Source organism: Cottoperca gobio, chromosome 18 (genome assembly GCF_900634415.1).
Source record: "Cottoperca gobio chromosome 18, fCotGob3.1, whole genome shotgun sequence".
Lineage (NCBI taxonomy): Eukaryota > Metazoa > Chordata > Actinopteri > Perciformes > Bovichtidae > Cottoperca > Cottoperca gobio.
This window is the reverse complement of record NC_041372.1, coordinates 549,498-571,168: the sequence shown is the minus strand read 5'-3', so window position 1 is coordinate 571,168 and position 21,671 is coordinate 549,498. Positions and strand designations below refer to the sequence as shown.

The following is a 21,671-nucleotide window of genomic DNA, read 5'->3' as shown; positions in this document are numbered from 1 at the left end:
AGGTGGGTGAAGGATCAAGACTAGAGGAGAGCGGGGTCACACTCACCGTGACATGCAGCCGTCTGAACACGAGCAACCGGCAGAGAAACAAAGAGGTGGAGGAAGAAGGAGGATGGAGCTTACCTTGACACTGTCTGCTTTGGTCAGGACGTCCCACAGAGTGTGTTGAAACAGGGTGAGATCCATCAGACGGCCTCCTCCCAACAGAGCCTGGGGGGGGGGGGGGGGGGGGGGGGGGTGATGAACACTGAAGCTGAGCAAGTCCAACAGCACACACAGGAGAAGTACGAGTTGGACATAAAGGCATTAAATTAAAGGTGCAGGCTGAAGCTTCACATGTTGTACTCTGCAACACTTTCATACACAGTAACAATCACACCTCAGTTTCACCGTTGTTGTCGGCCATCTTATTCTGAACTGAAGTGACGCCTACGGCTCTTTACATTTCTGTTTTCAAACGTAGTCGTTCCCCTACATTCCTACCGTCTCTCGGATTTCCCACAGCCTCTGAATGCAGCCGCGAGTTTGGTGTCATCGGTGCAGTTTTAACATCGATCACAACATTTAAGATGCTTTCTTCTGCAGCGTCAACACATGATTATTGTTTCCACATGTCCAGGTGTAGCTACAGATTAAATAGTCTAAATGTGGAGTTAGATTATAGTTACTAGATTACAATGTTTGTGGAAATATTTTATATTGTGGAACTCAAAATGTTGTTGCTGCCTCCATTAATTATTATTATTATTATTATTATAAGGTGCAATTCAAAGTAATCAGATTACTTCAAACATTTCTGTGATCTAATGAATTACGTTTATTAGCGTTTCAAAGTAAAGTGACACTGCACATAGCTCAGTAATACATACAGAACACACAACTTAAATATTTATTTATTTTAAATTAACTTAATACTTAGTTCATGTGATAAATTAAAGGTCTTCACAGCCACACGTGCTCGGACACATTGGGCTTATAAAGAGTGCATTACATAAGTGATAGTAAAATGTATATCATCCACCGCTCAATAATGCTGCTGCCATATCTGCTTATCTATTCAAGTCACTGCCTCATTAAATCAGCTTTTACAGCCAAACGGAACAAGTTTACTGCGTATACAAGTCCAGCAGCATTAATCACACGCAGGCCGGACTTATACAGATATACTGCATGTTTTAATTCCCTGGAGGACAAACATCCTTCTTCTGATCTGAATAAATTCCTGCAGAAAAGAAAAAGGGAGAAAGTTGACAAGCGGATTAATCTGGTGCCTGGTGGCAGCTGAAGTGGAAGTGAGGGAGGCAGCGTGCCAGTGGATGCCCATCAGTCACAGGCCGGCTGTGATGCTGCGGCACTTTGGGAGGTAAAGCACGGGGACGGATGGTGGAAGGTGGTGCAGCTTTCAGGGTTTATTCATCTGAAACAGAGTCCCCTGGAAGCCATTCTGGCAGCGATGTATCACAGCAGGCGCTGACCTTTAGATACTATGCACAATTAAGCTAAGCTGATAAACACAACTGTGGATCTGGACATTGGGACTGTAGGCAGGTGCTGTGAATCACCTTGGACGCAAGCGGGAGAAAAGTTATTTTGTGCTTACGTAGTGTTTTCCAAGCCAAATTGAAATGTTTGTGTGAAAGGCAGACAGAACATGCTGCGTGCAGCGGGAGGAAGGTGAGCTGAAGTTCAGTTTGTGATGCGGCGCTCACTCTCTCTTCTTACTGGTGACACGCTCGACCTTTCTTAAACAATAAGCACTAGTTTGTCATTTAACGAGCACAACAATCAAACATTTGCTGCTTTTCCCCTCACAGTTGGATTATTTGAAAGCTTCGAGCTGTGGACTGCTGGTTGTACGGCCCTGCGCTGTGCTCGGCTCTGTTGGGTTAATTCAAGAGTTACACTGTTTTACACTCCTCAGGATAATCATCTCTGCCTGCATGGCCGACTTCGTGGGAAACTGATGTGAACCTCCTCCTCTCCCACGGTGTACGTCTGTCATGAGCTTCAACATTGTCCGGGTTCATTCGTTGAAATATGAAACCAACAAGGTGTTTGCAGATGAAAGAAAGTGAGGAATCCTTGGGGGGAAAAAAAAGTCGAGACCTACAGCCGAGCTGCAACTTTAAGCGCCGTTATAGAAGTGGTGTCTCGTGGGTAAATTGCACATTAAGCATCCATCACGTTTGTGTAGCAGCACAGTTAGTCTGGAAGCTGTATATAAACTGGAATTTCTCACAGACTTGACTCCTGTTATGTGAAAGTTGATTTAGTCAAACTAACACGAGGCTGATATGCGCAGATATTGCCTTACAGACAGAGAGGAAATATCTAATAACTTTGCTACACACTGTGTTATGTTATTTGATAGTCCCAGACGCACAGCTGTACAAATACCACTTATATCCACCTGGCAGGAGAATATTGGGTTTCTATTTCAGGCATACATACGCCTTGCAATATATGGAAACAGCACAAACAAAAAAGATGAGACGTCCATTAGCATGAAGCCCACACTGCTCAACATGTTAGCTCTCCCACATACAGCATGTGTGCCCACGATGCACACATGCGACGGCAGCGTGTGGCGGCATCAGTGAGCAGTGATCCTGGAACATACGATCCGACGACTTTATGGATCCCAAACATTTAGCGCCTTGAGATTGCTTTTAGCTATGAAAGGCGCTTTACAAATAAAGTGTATTATTATTATCTGTCGATGTTGGTTAAATAGGTACGGCACGATGAAACAGTCTCCAGTCTTTAGTCTCATTCCACAGCTGTGCGTTTACAGTTTTGACCCAGTAGAAGCTTTTTCTTATATGCATGTTAGAGAACGTATAAGGTCACAGTCTGTCTTTGAGTATATTTACATTATTATATTATATTATATATCATAGTAGTATGATAAGATAGAGACTCTTGATTCAAATGTAAATTGTACAAGTGAGCTGTTTACAAACTAAATGCAGGACTACAGTAATTGTGATTTAAGCATCATTGATACATCCCTGAAGCTGATAAACCACATCATAATCTGCAGTGCAGCCGCCTGATGAGGCCACCTGAGGCGGAGTAATTAGGTGAAGCAAAATCAAATGTAATACTCTAAAGCTTCACTTAGGGCTTCAAGGGAAACACTGACGCAGTTTCTTGTACACATCTCAAGTCTGCGCACGTCACAAGAAAAAAGGTGTTTTTAAAGGAGATTAGTCTCGGACCATATTAAATCAGGAATAATAAATGTGACTGCAGAGGAGTATATTTATATTTCTGCGCTAACTTTAATTAAACAGGCCACCTATTGCAAAGCTCGATGTCGGCCTTTAATGATGGAGAAATGAACACAGCCTCTTATTTTAAGATAAAAGCCAGAAGACAGGCAGATGGATCGATATTTAGCTGCCACCAGTCTATATTTTGCTCAGTATCCAGGCCCAGGGAACATTTCATAAAGGCCATAGGGTCGGCTTATCACGGAGCTAAATGCCAATGTAATTATGAGTGTCTGGAGATAGTGGAGAGGAAGCACATCCTGCGGCAGTACACATATTTAATTAATAAATGTCACTCTGCAGAGGGAGTGAGAGAAAAGAGAAAGTCAGAGGGGCAACAACACTGATCCTGACGCAAGTGCACAGCCGGTACAGACAGAGTCTACAGGCAGACAACATGCCACCAGGTTATTACTGCACAACAACTACACAGATAAACAATCATGTCTCTCACATACGTCGCAAAAACTATACGTTAGTTCAGGAAAAAACGCAAGCCTTATTTACAGTCAGCACGTTAAAGATATAGATAGAAACATGTAAATTAATTATATATTTGTCTTCTCTTTTTCTCCCATATACTTTGTTGTTGACCTTTTCTGCTCATTTTGTGTGCGTCCGGTTTGTTTGTCTCTGTCGAAGGGAAGTTTATTTATTATCTGGATTTTAAGCGGCCTTATGTGTATGCAAATTAATAAAATAAATGAAGCAGATGGCTAAAGGTCAATGAGGCTGTTCCTGCATTAGCTCCGATTAAAACTACTTCCACACACACACACACACACACAGTATTATACTAGATGTAAGCTCAACACAGTTTCTGCTGCAGCTTTCTGCAGGTAGGTACCCAGCTATCAACGTGTCGGTTGTACAGGTGATACACATCGCCATCACTTTAAGGTCGTGGGATTGGCATCGTACTTTTCTAAACGAGACCCGACCCAACCCTCCAGTCAGCAAAGCTTCCAGGTATCTGACCAGACGTCATGGTGGAGCGGTGCACTGCTGCTCAGTACCAGTGAGAGCGTCTTCCTGTGGTGAGGGTCAAAGGTGCCAGGTGTCCCGTCTCTCTGTTGTCAGGGAGTTTGCACACAACAGGCAGCTCGTCACACAGGACCAACTTTCCGTGATGCCCTCATGCTACTTTCTCGCTCCTTGCCCCCCCCTTCTCCTCCCCTCCTCAATCACAACCCCCTTTCCTGGAGTGCTACTTGAGTCATGACTACACCTGGGACCCTCTCGCCTCGGTGCCATTTCTGTCATTGGATCAGCCGCAGACTGCAGATCTTTTGTTCTCTGCCCACGTATTAACTCTGCCTGGAGAACAGCGATGAAAAGAGAAAATAGATCAATGTCCTGGAAAGCTGGAGAAGAAGATGTCTGTAAATGTTTCTTATGCAACCATTTCTATCCCGCTCACACGTCTTCTGAAGGCAACACAGAAGTGGGGATCCTTCTGAGGAAACAATAGCAGGCGTGCTGCTGAGGCAACTGTTAAGCTATTGCAAAGCAGATGCTTTCTTCTCTCGCCAATCAATGCAACACCTACACCTCCCCTCTCCTCTCCTCTCCTCCCCGCTGGCTCGGCTCGTCAGTGGTAAACGGCACAAGGCTTTCCTGCATTGTTCCTTTGACTGGCCTCTGTTGAAGTAACCAGCCATCACAAGCCGTATTCACCAACAGGTGGGGTCAGCACAGACTAAAAGAAGAAAGTCTGTGAAGACTCCCTAGATCCTTGTACTTTTGTAGAAGCAATTATATTTCAGAGAGTCTGTAAAAACAGGATGAAGATTTGGAAACAATCCCCCCCCCACCCCCTTCGTGTCTTGTGCTAGACAGAATTGCAAGGAAAAAGCCATCTGTGTCTGTCTCTTATCCCTGGCTCCTCCAGAGCCTGGATGAGCCTGAGCCAGCAAATGTCAGTCGGATAAAGAGCGAGCCTGACAGACAGACACAGGAGTTTTGTCATTTCGTGTGTCATCCCTTTGCTAGCGAGCCCAATCTTTGCCGGTCTCAGAAGCCGGAGATGATGGGGGAAGGAAACGCTCTCAGGGTGAACGTCAGGTTGTGTAACTCCTCCAAGTGCCACAATAGCTGAAATGTTGAGGACGTGCACTATTCTGGTGCCCCCGCGGCCTTTCAGAGCTTTCATTATTGTCTTGTGTGCTGCGCGGCGCGGTCACCATGGAAACACAAAACGCATCAGCCGCCTCACCACAAAGGATACGAGGTTCCTCGACAACGTGTGGGGTCAGAGCACATCACACGGGACTTGATATTTAGAAATAAAAACACTGAACTCTGAAATTCATCTGCAAACAGATGCAGTGCAGCAGCAGGTGTGATGCTTCAGAGAGCAAATATATTATCATAGGAAATATTAATGTTATATTGTTTTACCTGTGCATGCATTTATAATATCACCGTATACAACAGCATCTTAAAACTATAATTATTGTACAAACTGAGGATGCAGTTAGCTACACAGAGCTAATGCAGGGACTACTTTCTGTGTTGACTTCTGTTTGCAGCCTTTCAAATCTTTTATGGAACATTTAAGTTCATTTAGCTGCCGCTGTTTGTCCTGATGCATGTTTTAAATGCGTAGTAAATGTGGCAGGAAAGGATGTAGCATGTAATCCAACATCAGCCTCAGTATCTTCATGTGTCTGCAGTTGTGGTTAGCACCAACATGACTGTTCATCTCAATACAAAAACTGTGCACGGCATGACACCAGACTGCAGGTGGAGTTATTTTAAACTGTTTAGCCCTCCAGTGTTTGTATTAAACGCACTTGTTGTCCCCACAGGTGTCACTAACCCGACACTGCAGGAGGACCACTTTAGTAATGTTACTTTAACTATCACCCACAACGACAATACTATAAAAACAAATGCATGTACATAAAACAAGCCAATTATATGCTTTCAGTCATTAGCATAACTTCAGAATAATCCCTTCAAAAAGGATCCAGAAGTGTCGGGAGATGCTCAGAGGCTGGTTCTGATGCTCCAGGAGCACGGATCAATTCAGGAGCCCAGACGTCCCCACAGGACACGTCTCTTCTCTCTGGACGCTGCTCGTTGCAGTGTGTACTCCGTTCTAAAAGCTGCACTTACACGGCTCCAACATCAATAGTATTTGTCAAGTGGTTCAAGCTGATAAGAATACAAACGACTGCCTTGAGCTCGCTTTAAGGCTGGCTCGTCTGTACAGCTTGTAAAACACAATGTCAGCGATGCAGTCAAAGAGGTACAAACACAGCTTTTCACGCCTGACACTGTTTTATACATCTCACTGTTCTCCATTAGTTTTCATGCTTATAAAAACATTTTGTCAAGACACACACACTGTCTGCTTTCTCCATTTACTGAGTCGGTAAACACAGACTCCTCTTGGTATAAGACCTCTTTCAGGACTTGTTGGAGCAGCATAAAATGATGCCTCTTCACTTCTCTTGCCTTTGACCTCCCACTGGTTCCATTACGTGCGCCACCCGCGCGACCTCGAGCACATCCAATCACACGGTTACATAAGGAACGACGAGTGTGGAGAAGATTAGAGGTGCAGAGGAAGAGGGCAAGGCAAGAGATGGAGAGTCAGGTGTGCAGCCTGACATAAAAAAGTATTTCAAATCATTGGTTGCACCCACCCTCTCAAAAGAACATGACACACTACAGCGTTTTTCAGCAGGTCACTCTTCTCTACCTCAGCTCTGCAAACGGCAGATCTCCACCTCTGGTTCCAGCCTGTCATTTCACATTTTGTAGCTTGAAAGCACTCCAGCTGGGGAGCACGAACATGACGCGTGTGATGGGAAGTGATGAATGGCTGGGGGGGTAGACACCCTCCTTTTTCCTGAGCCCAGCCAGTCTTTTAACACACCACTATAATCATGTTGGAATACAGACATGGATATGCAAAACTCCTATATGTCTGCCATGCGGCTGCTCGCCTGCACACAATAATAAGTGTAAGCTGGGCATGGTTTACCTTCACTGCTGTGTAATCCACAGCCTGTGCATGCACTGATGATGGCCTACATGCAGACAGTCAGTGAGACGGGAATGAGCTGAGGTCTGCACATATCAAACTTCTGGGTTACTCTGTGACGTAAGAGCATGCATTGCTCCAAATAAAGACATTTCACTAAGTTAAATAAGGGAGGGATGGAGGGAGGGGAGAGAGAGAAATAGAGAGAGAGGGTGAGTGAGGGAGACAGACAGAGACAGACAGACAGACAGAGTGAGGCAGGGAAACCGCCCCAGAGGCCCAGGGCCAAACAAAGATTAAATGATCTGTGAATGTGACTTCCTTGAGCTCACTGATGTTGGAGTCCTGCTGCCCTCTGCTGGAGGCTGCGGACACATTATGCTTTCTCTACATTTACACTGTGTTATACAGTCAGGTCCTCTACATTTACACTGTGCTCTAAAGGTACACTTTGCTGTATATTTACACTGTGCTCTACAGTCAGGTCCTCTACATTTACACTGTGCTCTAAATGTACACTTTGCTGTATATTTACACTGTGCTCTACATTTACACTGTGCTGTACAGTCAGGTCCTCTACATTTACACTGTGCTCTAAATGTACACTTTGCTGTATATTTACACTGTGCTCTACATTTACACTGTGCTGTACAGTCAGGTCCTCTACATTTACACTGTGCTCTAAATGTACACTTTGCTGTATATTTACACTGTGCTCTACATTTACACTGTGCTGTACAGTCAGGTCATCTACATTTACACTGTGCTCTAAATGTACACTTTGCTGTATATTTACACTGTGCTCTACATTTACACTGTGTTATACAGTCAGGTCATCTACATTTACACTGTGCTCTAAATGTACACTTTGCTGTATATTTACACTGTGCTCTACATTTACACTGTGTTATACAGTCAGGTCCTCTACATTTACACTGTGCTCTAAATGTACACTTTGCTGTATATTTACACTGTGCTCTACATTTACACTGTGTTATACAGTCAGGTCATCTACATTTACACTGTGCTCTAAATGTACACTTTGCTGTATATTTACACTGTGCTCTACATTTACACTGTGTTATACAGTCAGGTCATCTACATTTACACTGTGCTCTAAATGTACACTTTGCTGTATATTTACACTGTGCTGTACATTTACACTGTGCTCTACAGTCAGGTCCTCTACATTTACACTGTGCTCTACCTGTACACTGTGCTATACAGTCCGGTCCTCTACATTTACACTGTGCTGTACATTTACACTGTGCTCTACAGTCAGGTCCTCTACATTTACACTGTGCTCTACCTGTACACTGTGCTATACAGTCAGGTCCTCTACATCTACACTGTGCTGTACATTTACACTGTGCTCTAGTCAGGTCCTCTACATTTACACTGTGCTGTACATTTACACTGTGTTATACAGTCAGGTCCCCTACATTTACACTGTGCTGTACATTTACACTGTGCTCTACAGTCAGGTCCTCTACAATTACACTGTGCTTTACGGTCAGGTCCTCTACATTTACCCTGTGCTTTACGTTCAGGACCTCTACATTAACCCAGTGCTCTACATTAACCCTGTGCTCTACATTTACCCTGTGCTCTACAGTCAGGTTGTGTCTGGACTCTGTGCAGCCCTGTATGAAATGTTTGAAAGGCTGCACACTCTCGGTGTATCTTCACTGATATCTTGCACATTCAGAACTCTGGCCTCTTCACGTCCCCCTGAAGTGAGATTTCAGTGCAAGGTCAAATGTCAGCCAGCTCAAACAGATGGTGAGAGGAGCGGGCCGAGCGGCTGACCTTGGTGTTTCTGTTGAGAACATCAAGAGCTCCGTGTTGCTGAGTCTGCAGGTGCGCTCCGTTACTGTGACGCCAACATGCTACATGCTTTCTAATTATCTTTATCTTCACATTACAACCAACAGTCCAAAACTCAATTTACGATCGTATAAAAGCTGCATGTATTTCTGCTTGACGTTTTAAACTTCCAACACCGACTTGTTTATCAAAACTGTTGTTATCAATGTTTGACAATGTACTAAAACTAACCAATCGTTTCAGCACTTCTTACTGTATGTTTGATGACATTTGGAGACAATCTGTGTTTAAAGTTTCTTGAAATTGAAGAAGAATGAACTTTGAAACTCAATGTCAATCTACCTAAAGAGAAAAAAGGAAATGTTCCACCTGGCGGTTTAGATCATGTGATGTGATCAGAAGCTCCAGAACAGCTGATGATTCAACATAAGACATGCTGCTTTGTACTTCTGCATAACAAAGTTAAACTCCAGTATGTAGACGTCTGAAGGAGGGTGGAATCTCTGAATATTCAGTCTTAAAGCATGCAGGATTACAGACTTTATGATAATGAGATATTTGAGGCTTCCCTTTGTGCACACATCACTATCTCTCAACTACACTGTCTCCATATCTGCCTTGTTACCAACTAATGGCAGCTCTCCTCCTCTATACAGGAAGCCCTGAGGAACGGACAATATTATTAAACTGTAAGATTCCATCACATTAAGCTTTTGTCTGGAATCCCAACTTTCATGCACCTACAGCAATGTTTTTCATCTACACTTCAAAACAAAGAGAGAAATTTCTCCATGTCTTCTCATCACCAGCAGAAGGTTTTAATTGCAGGATGCGTTTTGTTCTCCTGTTCAGAAGGAAAACACTCTCCTGTGCATGTGAATTTCACCTCTGCACAAATGCCCATTTCTTGAGAGGAGGCAATTTCCTGCCGCTCTGTCCCCTACAGCTCTGTCCCCTACAGCTCTGTCCCCTACAGCTCTGTTCCCTACAGCTCTGTCCCCTACAGCTCTGTCCCCTACAGCTCTGTCCCCTACAGCTCTGTTCCCTACAGCTCTGTTCCCTGCAGCTCTGTCCCCTACAGCTCTGTCCCCTACAGCTCTGTTCCCTACAGCTCTGTTCCCTACAGCTCTGTCCCCTACAGCTCTGTCCCCTACAGCTCTGTCCCCTACAGCTCTGTTCCCTACAGCTCTGTTCCCTACAGCTCTGTCCCCTACAGCTCTGTCCCCTACAGCTCTGTCCCCTACAGCTCTGTTCCCTACAGCTCTGTCCCCTACAGCTCTGTCCCCTACAGCTCTGTTCCCTACAGCTCTGTCCCCTACAGCTCTGTTCCCTACAGCTCTGTTCCCTACAGCTCTGTTCCCTACAGCTCTGTTCCCCAGCACATAGCCACCGTCCTGGCAGGTCACACATCAGAGCCTCAGCGTGCTTCTGAAGAGGACTTCTCTCCCTCTGCAGTCAGAGGGAAATGATATGTGCTCAGGTCTCAGGAAATCTTCTGAATTCCTATGATTACCGTGTAACAGCGAGTGAACAGTGCTTTCTACAGGAATATAACAATGATAGAATACACAAAATCCCTTTTCCCTCAGAGCCGAGCGCCTCCTTGGATCATCAAATTGTTCTCCTGAAAATCTTCTCTGTTCTTGAATTATCTGGGCTGCTGAAGTGGAAGCTACATTTTCTGTGGAGGCAAAAGCGTCTTAAAAGAAAAGAAAGGGAAGGGGGAAACTAATAAAAAAGGTGTGAAAATGAGACAAATTGAATAAGCGTGCAAATAACAATATATCCCTGAGTGTGACAGAAGAATCAAGGTCTTCAGAGAAGGAATCAGCACGAAGAGCCAGAGTTATGTAGTCATCAGCCTGAAATGATTTACTCATATTCAAGGGATGCACCGGCTCGACAGCAACCTCACTGCCACGTTAAAGTCTGCAGAGAATGCATCTCTGATGGAACAGTCCTCGCAGCTGAACCTCACAGGTTTTCTTTAGTGCAGGATTGTGCATACCATCAGTTATAGCAGGAAAGGGAAGAGGAGCTCCAGCCATGTTGTTTACAGCAGAGACTGTGATATGTGCTGCTGTCAGAGGTGAACTCGCACATCGCAGCCTGTGCAGTCCTCATGAACGTGGAAGGGACCCGCAGGTACGAGCGCAGGGACACACAAACCACAGGAAATCAGCTCGTTTGGCAGACCTGGAAGTCGCTGAGCTGACGAACTCGACTACATGTCAACACATCTTAAAGATGCAGATCTGACATGGTGTGTGTGGAGGTGTACGGCTGTACTCACTGTGTATTAATCTGCAAATTGTTCCCATCTGCTCCACAGTGTCCGCGTGTTTTAGGAAATGACTGAGCAACTTGTAAAATGAATATTTGTTCGGGTGATGTTGGTGTTTTCATGCAAAGTACCGTCTCTGGGGTTGGCCTGATGTATCAGAGTACTGAGTAGATGGGTGGTGGTTCTTTCATTTAGCTAATTTAATGATGTGACTGAAGAACGTGGTCAGAGGGAGACAGCGGGACTTATATTCACATCAGGCTTATTTAGAGAAGGTGGGATGTTGGAGCAGGGAAAGTTTAAGTGTTTATCATCACCAGTTAACAAGGCAGTGAAGCTCGTCCTGAGTTTCTCTCTTTAATAAGACATTAGGTGCAGGAAATGTTTCCTTTCTTGAAATTTTGTGAGCTGATTTTGTTCAGTTCTTGTGGAACATAAAGAACTCGCCTGCTTGAACACATCTCCAGCTGAAACTACGATAACACACCTTATCTCCTGTTGACAATAAGGAACATATAGAATTATAGATTCTCGTCCAATAGAAGAGTGGACATGCTGCAAAGTATTTAGGGGATTTCTGTATGGCACAATACTACACACTGGGGGTACAGGAGCTCCTGAGGTCAGACACCGTCCCTCCCAGCAGTGGCGTATAAAGTGAATGAATAAAAGACGACTCACCACGGCTTCGTCCTCCGAGAGAAGCCGCTCTTCATCATGGACGAGTGCCACTTTAGCCTGGACTTCCTCCACTGTTAGACTGTCAAACAGAAAACAGACGAGTTAGTTCATTTGTGAAAATGAAAGCCTTCTCAGAACATATGAGAGTTGAGTATTAACATAATGTGGTTACATCGTCCTGCCTCAGTTTGAAGCTCACTGTGGTACGATGCTCTGAACTTGCTGCGGCCTTCTCATACATACATACATACATACATACATACATACATACATACATACGTACTTCTCAAACATTCCCATGCGGCTTGAACTTTGCATGAAAAAACAATAAATGTTGCATTTATTCTTTCAGCTTCACAAAAGAGGATTCTGGTGCACGAGCTGTGTGGAGTCCTCGCTGAAGAACAAAGCAGCACGAGCTAACTCAGCATTACTGTTTGACCTGATGTGTGAGCTCCTTCTTTAGGTCGCTTTGGGCTTCGATCACACAGGACGCGAGGCTACAGGCGCCAACACCGCCTGCGGAGAGCCGGAAAATCAAACGTGATTAACGGGGCAATGGATGCGAACAGACAGCGATCTGTTGACGTCGTTGGAAGAGGAGGGAAAAAGCCATTAAGTGGTATTTGAATCACGGGTTGACCTCGAATTATATAGTTCATTGTAATTAAATAATGCTAATATCAACCTTTCCTCTGCATTTGACCCGCTGCTCGTACATCTACCGCCATTTCCTTGTCCCAATACTTGTACTATGTGCAATGACATGAAAAGTTGAATCTGATCAGAACAGTTAGGAAGTGGCGCTAGAGAGGAGCGCTACAGAGGAGCGCACACGAGGCGCAGTACAACAAAGGTTTTGCTGAGGGAGCGTTTCTAGCGACATGTCTCGTGTGACGAGGTCTGCAGTAAGTCAACACTGACATCTCATGTCCACACACACACACACACACACACACACACACACACACACACACACACTTTGGGAGGCTCCATCGTGCTTCATTTCCTCAAGCAGTTGGTTGGCTCTATTTATAGGCAGCATACTGGTACCAGTTAATCCTGCACTGGGCTGCCAACTGCCTGCCAGCTGGCTCTGTGGACTGCTTGTGTGTGTGGTGCTCAGGAGGGTTCAGGAAGAAATAATGGAAGTCCACAAGCTAGGGTGATGCCCGCCGTACATACTGAGTCCATGTTGTAGATGTGACCTGCTGACCCACACGTCAGCAGCAACCAGTGGAAGTTGGTTTTAAAACACGATGATAATCAGCAGCGCGTTCGCTCCGACATGTTTCTTTAAGCTTTTCAGAGTGGATTCAAAACTTGATGAAAAAATGAGTTTCCATTTTAGTCGTGGAGCAATTATTGGTGGCTAAATAGACACAAAATGAGATTAGTTCACAGAATAAATGAGAGTAACAATTATCTCTGAATCTGCATTAAAGATAATGAGCAATTCCAATGGAGTGGATTAAGAACGGGGTAGTGTTTTGGTAAGTGTCATTAGGGACAAAGCCAAGAGCTTTTTTTGTACAAGATAAAGAGTCTGCAATGTGCATGCTAATCCGCTTCAAAGTCAGCAGATTGCCTGGCACTGTGAAGCATCAGGTAGAGCAGAGAGTCTGGACTTTGCATTTATCATGAGGGAAACTAAATCAAGCTGGACATTTGGGTGTGAGGAGAAAATGTGCTGGAGCATACATATACAAAGCTTTATTCCAACATGTCCTGCTCGCACAACCCTCTGACTGACGCACTGAAACAATGGCGGCGCAGAAATCAGCAGATACTTGCAGATATTTCAGCTTAGTAATGTGTTTGTTTAAGGGGAGAGACGGCGCCTGGGACGGAGTGGATAGATGGAGGCAGAGCTGGGGAGGGATCGTGGGGGCAGCAGGCTGAATAATGGTACACATGGAGGCGCAGGAATGCATAAGTGGGCACACAGCGCTCCCTGCAAAATCGCTGCACCAGCACTTCGTCCTGGATGCAGCCATATGTTTTATAGCACTTTCACTACACCCAGCCCTGCTTCCTTTCCCAGAGAGTATGTCCAGTTAGCTTCAGCAGCATTGATTGTCTTCCAGGCGTGGGGAGGACGGGGAGGGAGGGGACATGACGCTCTGTTTCTGCAAGCCACCAGCACATTTAAGTATCTCGCTGGAAAGCAAAAAGGATGCGATTCAGTTTAACGCTGGCAGAGGTTAAACACAGAGAGTCCGCCTGGGGGGGGGGGGGGGGGGGGGCAACAAGTGGCTCTGTTGGGACTTGAAGATTAAACAACACAATAAGGCCATGAAACAAAGAGTTTCAGGAGGGAGTGCAGTACATGAGCAGAAAAGATGCAGGAAACGCGAGAGCAGAGAATCATTCTGGAAATCCAGTTGTGTGGACGTGTTGTCTGATGAGACAATATTCTCCACAGAGACATTACAGTTTCTGCTTCACACAAAGCTACCTTCATGTTCATGCACCATGTTATCTATAACCACCCTAAAGGAGGCTTTATGGAATCAGCTGTAGTTATTGACATGTTACTTGTATTTTGTACTTCAGTATGCAGTGCTGAACTATGGAGGTAGAGAAGGGCAGGAGGTCAGCGGGACCTTCATCTTTCTCCACTTTCCCCGGCCTTCAAGCCCACTCTGGTACAGTGTTTGCACATTAGGAGGAGAAAAGCCCAAACTGAGAGCAAATATGCTTTAAGAGTGTCTTTGGTATTGGATTCCATAGCGATCTAAATCGTGTGACCTGTAAGAGCGAAACTGTCTCGGTGCACACATCAGTGGATCCCTACATCTAAAACCCTGAAATGTCTCTGTTTTTAGTAATATCTTAACACGTGCATGTCATTAAAGAGATGAAACAGCGTGTTGGTTACCTGCCATCTTTGTTGCTGTCCAGGAAGTTGAACGTGCTGCTGCCGTTCTCCCGCCTGACACCTGGAACAACAACCAGATCAATGAATCCCAGAGTCATATTCTCTGTCCGATGTCACCAATCAGTGCAGCAAACACTAATCCATGTGAATGCACACTGAGAGGCGGGGAGGGGGAAAGGACAGAGCTGCAGTTGGATATTTAAAATATGGGGAGAGGTGGGGGGGGGGGGCAATCAGGCAATGAGTCAGTCACGCTGTGCAAGAACATTTGGTCAGAGTCCAGAATGCAATCAGGAGGCTTTGTGCTGCAGCGGCTGCGATGACAGTGATTTCCCTCTTCCCCATTCATATTCACAGGCACATGAACCCCCCCTCTCTCTCTCCAGAGAGCATGCACCCAGCTGATTCCCTCTGTGAATGGCATTCATTGGAGTGGGAGGAGAGGAAGTTCTTGTGTTGGGCACTAAGCGTCTCGCCCATCACAACGAGAAGGGGCAAACTGATTGGCCCTGAAGTCTGGGGAAAAGCACTTTACATAATGCTAATTGCACATCCGCCGCAATTATCTTTCCGCACTAATTACAGAAAAGCTAATTGTGAAATTAGCATTTTTCTTTCCCAGTGTACAGTAGAGCGCAGGAGTCGAGAGTGTGCTGTAGGGGTGGAACAGAAAACTAAACCCCAGTTCATAAATGCAGCCTCGAATCCATATTTATAAAGCGATGCTGGGTTTCATAACTTTAAAAAGATGCACACACAACTACGCTGGAAGCAGCACGTCTACGCAGACTCCTCAACCTCGTTGTTGACTCTACTGAGCCACGGGGAAAAACAAGATTTGCTAATATTCTTCTGCAACACACACTGCATCTGCCACATTAGTGGCCTGTTCTTTTGTTTGAACAACGCTCTATTCCCAAACTAATGCTTGACATTCTGCAGCCGTCCTCTAGTCGCTGTGTCTGAGAGCACGGAGGAGGAAGAGGAACCGTCTCCTCCCTCCCTCCACTGCAGCGGCTATGAAAAACAAGCAGCAGGAGGATGGAGAAGGGAGGAGAGGAAGAGAAGATGGAGTGGGGGGTGGTAAGAGTGGAGAATAAGTGAGGAGGAGAGAAAGGAGGTTGGAGACATTGGCTCTTTAGGCCGGTGGCACATACAGAGGGCTGTGTTTACTAATGGACACCATCACTCATCCACCCATGTTGCCCTGGCGATAGCGCTCGTAAGGCACAAAGAGAGAAAATGGAAGATATCAGCAGGAGTCTGCACATCAGCTCTCTTTCCTACTCGAAGGCCAACAACACAGAAAGACGTGTTTGAGGAAACGTTGCACTGAACCTTTACAGAGGTGTTAGCGCCGCGTCAGGTGCAGCACAATAGAAACACGTCGTAGAGGGTCGAGTACAGAGACTCGTCCTGTAAAGGTTCACAGAACTCATCTTTCTACCTAATATGTGGAAACAGCAGAACAATCTACACAACACAAATCATTTCAAACTTTTTAAAAAGGGCTACAGGGCTCCCTGGTGGCCAAGACCATGAACTGCAGCGTCCCCAGTTCAACTGTGGGGACTTTGTCTTTCTAATAAGAACTGACAACACCACAAACATATTAAACTAGAAAACATAATAGTCACTGAGATAAAGGCACTGCAAGTTCTTTTTTATATTTCTAAGAAAAGTAAGAAAAGTGCCCACTTTGGTGTTTATTTGAAAAGAAAATGAATAAAAATACACATTTGTTTTATTATAGGAGTATGTCAAAGCAGCTGGTACATCACATAATAATAATAATAATAATAATAATAATAATAATAATAATAATAATAATAATATAGATTAAGACATACGATTCTGAATATGATGATCAATAATAATCATGCAGAACTGTACGGTTGGAAAAAACAACCAAATATGGATTTAATTTAAGGACCATGAATTATGTGCATATTTGACATAACTGAAATAACTGATTTGATTTTTGTACATTATATCTCTGAAACCTATGAACAGAAAGGGTGTGTGTGGTATAACTACACAAACACTTCTTCAGAGCTTCAGTATAGAAGAAATCAGCTCGCTGGATTACAGATTAACGCCCCTCAAACTGTGGCTGAACTCTGAGACATATACGTACATTTAAAACTCAATGTGTGTGTGTGTATGAGGCGATCATCTCACATAAATCATGAGGAGGACACCTCCACCTGAACCGAAGCGTACGGAGGCTGCCTTTAAAACAAACATGATCAGTGTCTTTGTTATTCCACAGCATTTAACCAAGTCTCCCAGCATGCTTTGCGGTGTAACAGAATGGTAGTAGACAGCAACAACAACAACGTGCTCCTATAATTAAACTTCCCAGACATGCAAACTAAACTGATTACAGGTTAGTTTGAATGTTCTGCACAGAATGTAGATGGAAAACGTAAAGTTAAGAAGCTCCAGCATCTAAAACTGAAGTTATTCAGCTTCATCAGAAAAAAGTATTAAAGAACAAGCTCAGGGCCGTGCATTAGCCCGAACACATTCAAAGATCACACATTGGGAAGACACAACCTCTTCTTCACAGTGGGCATTTCTTTAACTCCACCACGGAACAACAAACATGCGGGAAAACAGGATGAAGGAACTAAAGAGATCAGGGAGCCAGAGAGATGATTTCTACAGTAACATGTAATGTCAGAGGTCGCAGGCAGGACACCGTTAGGACAAGATAAGTAGCATTAAGTCACTGGAACACACACACACACACACACACACACACTCATTAACTCATAATAAAAGCCTGGGTGGATAGCCAACATGGACGAGACATGCCAACAGGAGCCAGGAAATGAAAATTGATGGTTGTTGGGCCCTGAAGATGAGCAGTAATGGAGGCAGAGGATGACGGGCTCAGGAGCTCGTCTAGCAAAGGTCAGCTGGCAGCGAGCAGGAAGCATGATGGATGCATGCTCACACTAACGATCTTTATTACCATCAAAACTTTGACTTGAGGCCACTTTGACATGAGACAGACCATCAATCAGCAGCAGTCTTCAGAGAGGAACGCGAGGACACGACTAACTATTAAACCGTACGGTAATATTGTTATGGGATATAAATATAATACACACCCCCGCGGGCTTCATCAACTTTATATGCTGATAGTGTTTGTGTGTGAAAATAAAAACATAAATAAGTAGACAAATGACATTATGAATAAACGTGTTGGATGCATTGAAACAGCAGAATATTTTAAAAAGACAAAATAAATCACACGCACGGTGGTGCAGATGGAGGTGAGGTGGTGCAGATGGAGGTGAGGTGGTGCAGATGGAGGTGAGGTGGTGCAGATGGAGGTGAGGTGGTGCAGGTGAGTTGGTGCAGACAGAGGTGAGGTGGTGGAGGTGAGTTGGTGGAGGTGAGGTGGTGCAGGTGGAGGTGAGTTGGTGCAGACAGAGGTGAGGTGGTGCAGGTGAGTTAGTGGAGGTGAGGTGGTGCAGGTGGATGTGGGTTGGTGTAGGTGGTGCAGGTGGAGGTGAGTTGGTGCAGACAGAGGTGAGGTGGTGCAGGTGAGTTGGTGGAGGTGGGTTGGTGGAGGTGGTGCAGGTGGAGGTGAGTTGGTGTAGGTGGTGCAGGTGGAGGTGAGTTGGTGCAGACAGAGGTGAGGTGGTGCAGGTGAGTTGGTGGAGGTGAGGTGGTGCAGGTGGATGTGGGTTGGTGTAGGTGGTGCAGGTGGAGGTGAGTTGGTGCAGACAGAGGTGAGGTGGTGCAGGTGAGTTAGTGGAGGTGAGGTGGTGCAGGTGGATGTGGGTTGGTGTAGGTGGTGCAGGTGGAGGTGAGTTGGTGCAGACAGAGGTGAGGTGGTGCAGGTGAGTTGGTGGAGGTGGGTTGGTGGAGGTGGTGCAGGTGGAGGTGAGTTGGTGCAGACAGCGGTGAGGTGGTGCAGTTGGAGGTGCAGATGAGGTGGTGAAGGTGGAGGTGCAGTGGTGCAGGTGGATGTGAGGTGGTGAAGGTGGAGGTGCAGGTGGAGGTGAGGTGGTGCAGGTGGAGGTGAGGTGGTGAAGGTGGAGGTGCAGGTGGATGTGAGGTGGTGCAGGTGGAGGTGAGGTTGTGCAGGTGGAGGTGAGGTTGTGCAGGTGGAGGTGAGGGTGGAGGGACTGCAGCGTCTCCTCTCTCTGACTGTATTTTAATAGCAGTCTGTATTTAACCCTTGCAGCCGTTTCTGATGCTCCATCATTCGTCTTCTGACCATCTGGCCCGCGGCGCTCAGGTCAATGAGAGGTCGAGCTGAACTCGGACAGACGGTGGAAACAATGACCCAACTATCTGGACACAGCAGCCGATGTGCTTTAAATGGACTCAGACAGGTTAAAGGTGGCGACACACTTACTGCTGTCCCCGGCTCCCAGCGCCTTCAACGTCTGTTCTCTGAGGCGCTCCGCCTCGTGCTTCTTCCTCCTGTGTTCCTCCAGTTTGATCTGGAGGTCCTCAGCTACCTGCTGCAGCTCTCGGAGCTGCGCCTGGAGACACAAAACATTTATCCCATTATTTAAATAAAACAAGTGAAAAATATGATGACAGTAAAACTGAAACAATAATAAAATGATCATCACACTACAGCTGAAACTGAAACAAACAAACTCCAGCTCCATTCACTTCACTTCACTAAGACTTGCAGTATCAGAGTCACTGATATACGAGGATCCTTCAGGTGCTGAAGTGTTTAAATCATAAAAATGTCACGTTCCCAACACTTGGCTCATTTCAATCTTCGCTCACTTGTTTGTACGTTTTGTAAACACACAGAAGTCACTAATGGAACCGACACTGAACATCATCAGCTTTAAAAGGAGTCCCTCTCCATGTTGGCCGACAGTAAGGTCAGAGCTGAAGTCATTAGAAATGGTAGACAGAGCGGTGTGCTCGCTTGTGAACGGCAGAAAAAAACAGATTACTCTATTCATTACTTGTATTTATCAGAATCTATATCTCTGTTAAAGAATGTATCCTTCAGTTCAGACAGACATGAATACTCTACTCTGCTATTGAAGGAAACGTTACAGGTCATTCAGCAGACGCTGTTATCCAGAGCGACTCACAGTGAACTCACTACAGGGACAGTCTCTCTGGAGCAGCTCAGGGTGAAGGTGCTCAGGGGCTCAATGGTGACAGCCCTGGTGTTGTACTCACAACCACCTGGTGTTCTGTTTGGACCACTCGACCACTCGGCACCATGGCACCTTATTACTGAATCATTACTGAAGACAAAGAGGTTCTGCTGTTGTCCGTCTGTCATTACAGAAAACTACCTGAGCTGATTCTAATGAGATCTGGTGTTAGGATGTGTAGAAGAAGGATCCATTACATGTCGGAGCGGACCACACACATTCTGTTTACCTTTATTAACACGGCAATATATCACGGCATCTGTGCTGCATTCATGTGAGGTGGAATAACCCGGGAAAATTAGTTCCCATTGGCCTTAACTAAACTAAACTAAACTAAACTAAACGTCTGTGATGATTGTTGATCACTTCAGGAGTGTTCTAGTCTGTGATTGGACAAACAGGAAGTGAAACAACGTGTGTGTGTTTACACCAACGTGTGTGTGTTTACACCAACGCGTGTGTGTTTACACCAACGCGTGTGTGTTTACACCAACGTGTGCAGCCGGTCGGCACAGTGAACATTTAAAACAGCGCGTCCGGAGGTGCTGTCACACCAAATATGACAACCAAGCATAACCGATCATCTCAGTAATGGAGCAATTAATATGAAAATGCAGCAGCTCCCTATGTGTGTGTGTGTGTTGCTGCAGTGATTTATGTAGTGCACAGAATCATATGTACTTGTGAAGAACACCAGAACACGTAGAGTGTTCCTCTACACCTGAGAAAACACCTGAAACTAATGCACAGAAAGTCAGTGTCCATACACTCGCTTTCAATGAACTGCATTGAAAAGTCAGAGCTCTAAAAAGACAGGTGCAGCCAATGTGCAGCCCGGTGCAGCCAGGGTGCAGCCAGGGTGCAGCCAGGGTGCAGCCAGGGTGCAGCCAGGGTGCAGCCAGGGTGTGCCTGCGCTGCCTAAACAGGTAGACTTTTTAAAGGCTGACGTGCCACAGCAAACTCTCCAAATGTTGAAGTCATTGTTATGCATGAAATATTAATTATTGGTAAGTTAGTACAGAGCATTAAGAAAGTAGAGACTAAACACCAAACATTTCTTACACTGCAGTATTGTCCAACTGTACTAACATATAATTGGTGGTGGTGATGGCCTAGTGGTACGGCTTCCAAACAGAACACCAGGTGGTTGTGAGTTTAACACCAGGGCTGCACCATTGAGCCCCTGAGCACCTTCACCCTGAGAGACTGTCCCTGTAGTGAGTTCACTGTAAGTCTGGATAAGAGTGTCTGCTGAATGACCTGTAATGTAAGAATTAATATGTGAATCTAACAAGATGTAATTAATATATGAATATACACTAACATTATATAATTAATATATGAATATACACTAACATTATGTAATTAATATATGAATATACACTAACATTATGTAATTAATATATGAATATACACTAACATTATGTAATTAATATATGAATATACACTAACATTATGTAATTAATATATATACACTAACATTATATAATTAATATATATACACTAACATTATATAATTAATATATGAATATACACTAACATTATGTAATTAATATATGAATATACACTAACA

The 21,671-nt window shown here is 44.9% G+C and overlaps 1 protein-coding gene across 2 annotated transcripts in view; it reads right to left on the bottom strand.

Annotated features, from left to right (window-relative positions):
* Positions 1–21,671, bottom strand: part of LOC115024065 (glucosidase 2 subunit beta-like) — an 88,955-nt gene that overhangs the window by 58,955 nt on the left and 8,329 nt on the right. Inside the window, exons 6-9 of one of the 2 annotated variants that reach the window (XM_029455451.1) lie at positions 19,321–19,450; positions 14,943–15,003; positions 12,062–12,140; positions 124–210 (exon numbers count right to left, since the gene is read on the bottom strand). In XM_029455451.1, coding sequence (XP_029311311.1) covers positions 124–210; positions 12,062–12,140; positions 14,943–15,003; positions 19,321–19,450 — 357 coding nt within the window. The remainder of the gene's footprint in view (positions 1–123; positions 211–12,061; positions 12,141–14,942; positions 15,004–19,320; positions 19,451–21,671) is intronic. The other variant, XM_029455452.1, reaches the window with a different exon arrangement.